Source organism: Chaetura pelagica, unplaced genomic scaffold, assembly GCF_000747805.2.
Source record: "Chaetura pelagica isolate M959 unplaced genomic scaffold, ChaPel_1.0 scaffold382, whole genome shotgun sequence".
Classification (NCBI taxonomy): Eukaryota; Metazoa; Chordata; class Aves; order Apodiformes; family Apodidae; genus Chaetura; species Chaetura pelagica.
The window spans coordinates 174,850-180,473 of record NW_009952478.1 but is presented as its reverse complement, the minus strand read 5'-3'; the positions used below and the strand labels follow the sequence as shown (position 1 = coordinate 180,473).

At 35.1% G+C, this 5,624-nt stretch overlaps 1 protein-coding gene across 1 annotated transcript in view; it reads left to right on the top strand.

Annotated features, from left to right (window-relative positions):
- The first annotated feature begins 51 nt into the window (after positions 1-51).
- Positions 52-5,624, top strand: part of ITGA1 (integrin, alpha 1) — a 48,527-nt gene continuing 42,954 nt past the window's right edge. The window contains exons 1-3 of the mRNA XM_010008619.1: positions 52-100; positions 1,970-2,090; positions 4,950-5,062. Of these exons, the coding sequence (XP_010006921.1) occupies positions 52-100; positions 1,970-2,090; positions 4,950-5,062 (283 nt within the window). The remainder of the gene's footprint in view (positions 101-1,969; positions 2,091-4,949; positions 5,063-5,624) is intronic.

Below are 5,624 nucleotides of genomic sequence, written 5' to 3'. Positions count from 1 at the left end.
AGTTGTCAATACTACATTTTTGTAAAGAAATTCCTTGTGTGTTGACCAATGATGGTGGAGGGTACCATGAAGGAGTGTACAGAGACACTTAGTTTAGCTGGTAATCTTATTAGAGCCATAAAGTTGTCTAGATGGTTGGTTGTGAATCTAAATGTTGAGATCTGAATCCCACACATAGTATAAAAAATAATAATAGCAATAAATTTTACTCCAAAATCTAATAAAATAAGGTGTAAACCGGAGATAGCTTGACTGAATTTTTAAATCTCAGTTTTGTTATTTTAATTATGTTTAGACAATGGAGAGTAGGGGAAAAAAACTCACCTATTGCACATGAACAGGCACAAAAGATTTTCTTCAGACATAAGCAATTAAGGAAGACAAGAGATGCATGGATTATTTTTCTTGCAAATTATTTCCCATCAAACCATCTGCCACTATTTTTTTCTTATTGCTTGCAATGGAGCTTTTCTGAAGAACAAAAGTAAACTCTGTTTTGATTTGTTCACTTCCTTTTATTTCCTGACTCTGACTGGAGGAAGAAAGGCTAAAAATAACACAAGTGAAACTTTTCCTTTTTTGCTGTCCAGTGAAACTGGAAATACCTACCAAGTGATGAATAGTCTTTTGTGATCATTTTACTGCATTAAGCAGGAAGTAAGATGCTGAGAGAGACAGATTAGCTTCGACCACTTGGGAGTTTAATTTTAGTAACAAGCTTTCTATGAGAACATAATAATCTCAGTGGAGATTAATACAGATGTATTTTAGTATCTGTATGTTATTTAGATGCTTTGACATGCAGCAAGTATTATAGATTTGTATCTTTTTACATAGCTGTTCAGTGTCAGAAAATGTTCATTAAATGCTTCTTTAAATTAAAGTTGTGCATAGTTGTGTTTTTAAGTAGTCTTGATGTTCTGCAAATTCAGATGGTTTTTAGCATTCGTGTATTAAATACAGAGCACTACAGCAGCAGTCAGTGGTTACTTTTGAAACTTCAAAACAAAAAAAGATGGAGGAGATCACTATAAAAACTAGAAAGGAAAAAAAGAAGAAAATAGAAATAGGGTTTTTTTTATATATTAACAGTAATTCTGGCTTCTTAATAAGACTTACAGTGGGTTGTGATTATCACTTCATGCTGAAGATTTCACCCTATATTCCTAATTTTTCTGGTACTTGCTATACAGTCATATTTTTATTTTCGATGATGATGATCACTGCGCTTTAGGGCAGGGTTAATCAGTCTGAAGAAACATCTTCTCTCATGATTCATCTCATTGTAATCCAAAAACACCATTGTAGAGCAACTTTTCCTAAGTGGATAAATATTGGATTTCTGCAAATAGGCACATACTGATAAAGCATCTAGTTGCATTAAAAATCTATTTAGTTCTTTTCCAAATATGAAAGCTTTATCGTTATTCTAGAACAAAATGAAAAGAAAACTGTTTTATTTTCTTCTCATGTAGATTAAAATTACATACATCTCAAAGCTTTTCCACGTTCTTTCTCTATGTGTGCCTTCTGGAAACAGTTGAAAATTGGTTAACTCTCAAGTCTGCAAAAGCTTGAGAGCTACCACCTTGAATGAGGGAAGGAGTGTTTTGAGAAAATTTCTTACAGTAGAAATATGTGGAGCTACAAGGAGTAAAAGTAGCTCAAAAGTTGTTTTATTTGCTATCAAAGGTAATAATATTTTACTTAATGTTATTTGAATTGTGATTTCCAAATGAGTGGCAGATAGGTTTTGGATACAGAAGTCTAGTTCCTAACCTCACTGAAGTTATCTGTGTATTTGTGTATTTGAAGTATCTTTCAAATCTCTTGCTGTCTGTGATAAATATGCCCCAAATGCTACGTTCAACCCTTGTCTTGTACCCTCTGTTAGGTCATAACTGAACCTTGATATCTTAAAAGCCCTGCATTTTAAGTGTATTTCTACATATTACTGTTTTTTTTAAAGCTCTCTTTCACGTCATCGACTCTTCCAATGTTGATGTGAAAAATGCAATGACCTTCAGTGGGCCTCTGGAGGACATGTTTGGATACACAGTTCAACAGTATGAAAATGAGGAAGGGAAATGGTAAGCTGCTTTTCTTCTTTTCTTAAATGGAAACTCCAAATTACCAACTATTCGGTGACTCAGGTGCTGTACTAGTATATGTAGTTTTGCTCCATATCTAAGGTTCACATACTGTCAGTCATATTTCTTAAACTAGTGCAGAGTCCTAAGGAAGCCTGAAAAGACTGATACTGAAAGATCTAAATTTATAACTCTATTTATTTCTTCAAAGATATAAATGAGCTCACAAAGTGGGTAAATTGCTTCACTGATGGAGCAGAGGAAGTTTTGTGTTATGCCTGAGCACTCTTTTCCATTTACAGAATAAAATAATGTACTTTTTCATTGTGCTAAGGTATTGACAGTGAAATTGCTTCTGTTTTACCTACATAATCTGTGTATTTTTTTCTAAAGTTTTCTGTCTGAGGTTGTCTGGAATTAATTTTTTAACTGATTGGAAGATTTCACTGTCAAAATATTTATTGATACATTACTCTGCCTTCTCTTTTCGGGTGCTGATCATGTTTTGCAGTAGGTAATATATTCATATTTGCAACTTGAATTCTTCATCTTAACCTGTCCTTTCCTTCTTGTTGTTCTCCTGTATTAGAAGTTGGTGTGCTTACTGGTTCATTTCTTCTCAGTCTTTTGATAAACATCTCCTTATGCTTTCATCTTGTAAGAACAAATGTCACAGTCTAACCATTGGGCTGGAGGACTGAAATAGCAACTGGATGGTAAAATGTTTGGCATCCTAAGATCTTCATCATTCAGTACAGATTGCCCTGTTTTTCCCAGAGCTTTGCAAGTAATTTGCAATTCTTGGTAAACCCAGGGACTTCAGCAGGCAGCCTGGGACAACAGACATGTGACTGTGTGACTGCCAGATCAGACTGCTCTTCACTGCCTAAGAAGTATCCCCCATGAGAGCTGGCGCTATCTGATTCCCAGAGTCTGTCCACCATTACGCACAAAGGATGTTCATGGAACTGAGTTGCAGAGCCAGCTTTTGAAAATGCTAGCTCTTGATTGCCCAGATTGTAGAATATTTAAATATACATATGCTTGCAGGTCATTACCTTCTTTGAGCCAATTTAGATTTTCAGGAAATAGTACCCATTCAAGGAGCTGGTATGTTGCAAAGTGAGGTGTGTTGTAAACTGTAATGAAACCTTTCAGAGCAAAAACTAATACAAGCTGGAAGTGGTGACTATTCCAGTTGCTGAAGGAAGACAAGAATCTAAACTTGTGTGCTTGATCTGAACATCTCTGAAATTAAACCCCAGAGCTGCAGTTATATTGCCAAGCTTTCAAGTTGTTTTCAACATAGCAACAGCCAAAGCAGGAAATCTGTAGATCAACAGTTAAAAATAAATATACAAAGCAGCTTTGTGATGCTGTGTCAACTGCTGTAATGCTATCTAAATACCACAGATAGTTTCTCAGCAACAGATGTTCTGTAAACCTATCTGTGGTTGCTTCTCAATAAAACCTAAAAAATCCCCCATCCAAAAGATAAAGCAGCCTTTCAGACCACTTCCCTGTGTGTGTGGGGCTCACTCTTTCTGAGGAGGGAATAGCATGGGGATATGATTCTGCTGAGCATTGATCACCCTTCCATGGGATGTCAAGCATACAGCTTCTCTACAGTTAAACAGAAGTCAAGGATGCATGATGGGCTGCAGTGCATGTTTCTAAGTTTTGGTGTAAAAAATACATACATTACAGCAAATAGCTTGGAAGATCAGTCAGAGCCAGTATATACTCAGAGCATTTTCTTTTACTTAAGAAAGAATTAATTTAATCATGAAATAATCATAATGGATCATAATGCACTGTTTCAGTATGTTGGTTTTATAAGTTGGATTGTGTGCTGGGTTTAAATTCTGCTTTCTGTCTTTTTCAAATCCACAGGCTATATTCTACATTTTAATATAGTTGTCATTCTATTCAAACATCTTCTGTCCTGGACTAATTAATTTATGATTAAAGTTTGAAATGGTTCTCTCAATAATTCTTCACCATCATCTAAGTGTCCAGGACCAAAACTTTCTGAACTATTTATTACTCTTAATGTCATGATTTCTGTTTCCATTTTATGCTGTGAATTCTAATACAACTCATGTTCTTCCTTACATATTTAATGGAGCCAGTTGTTATCTGCTGGGTAATGCCTGGCTATTTGGTGTAGCTAAGGAAGATCTGAGAAAACACTGAAGAACATTTGCTGCTGAGACCTGAATTTAGCAGTGAATGCCAATTTGTGGTGCTTACAAAGTAATTTATGAGAATAGTGATTTTTAATCACACCAGATCTTGAAAAATAGGCACAGGATAAATGTCCTTAATATTATAAAAATTCTGAAATTTATTTTAATAACCCTTAAAATATAATTATTTTTAATAATGAGAGTAACAACTACATACTTTACATAGCTGGCTCACATCACTTAAGACTGAATTTTTCTTCTGAGTGCTTGTGAGCCTCTCCTTTGGCATTTGATCTCTCAGCATTACAAATGTATTTTCTTCTGAACTATATTAAAGATCAAGGAGATAGTAATAAAATACCTATTTCCTTCTGTATTACTTTTAATGCTTGTCATGCACCCAAAAGTATTACTTTATTTTCCACTGGAGTTTTTTAAAATGTTATTCTATTGTGTAATTTGGTATACAGGCACATTTACTTTCTGTGTCCATATTGAAGAGGAGGCAGAATGGCTGCTTTTGCTTGTATCTAAATTAGCATAAAAAATACTTATCTTGCTCTCCATCCTGTACTCTCTGTACAGGAGCTTGCTGTCTCTGTAAGTTTTATTTGCTGACTTTTGTGCCTTTTAAGAAAGAGACATTTCAGGTAACTTATTTCATTTGCAGGGTACTTATTGGTTCACCATTAGTTGGCCAACCTGAGAAAAGAACAGGAGATGTATACAAATGCCCTGTAGGAAGGGACAGCCAATCACCCTGCATAAAACTGAACTTACCAGGTATGAAAGAAAAAAAAAAGCTATGTCATGTGAAGGAATAACAGGGGTCAGATCTTAGAAGATTTTAACTAGCAAATGTGCATGAGAATTTTTTCTATCGAAAAAATTTACTTAGGACTCCAGAGCTAAATGTGAAGGGTGTTGTGTTTTTAACATAAAAAATAACTTTGATTTTAAAGTTTCACATTGTCCTATGGAAAACATGCTCATAGTTTTAGAAGGGGCTTCTGCCTGTGTTATCCAAACTTTATTATGACTGGCATTAATTGGCTGTGGTTTGCAGTCCTGGTCATGGAGCCACAAAGGCCATGGAACATAGGTTCATAGATTACCCTTTCCAAAGCTCTCTGAAGCCGACAAGAACCTTCCTAATGCCATCAGTAAGCATTTGATGAGCATGTAACTAACCAGAACCAGGATGAGGCATCTTCAAATTACATAGGTAAATACTAAACATTCTCTTGATCATGTCAAGAGATGCACAATGTAGACAAGAAGAGATGGTTAATGTGAATTTCACTAAATACACTTGTCATTACAATTTTATCTCCTCTTTCCTTGT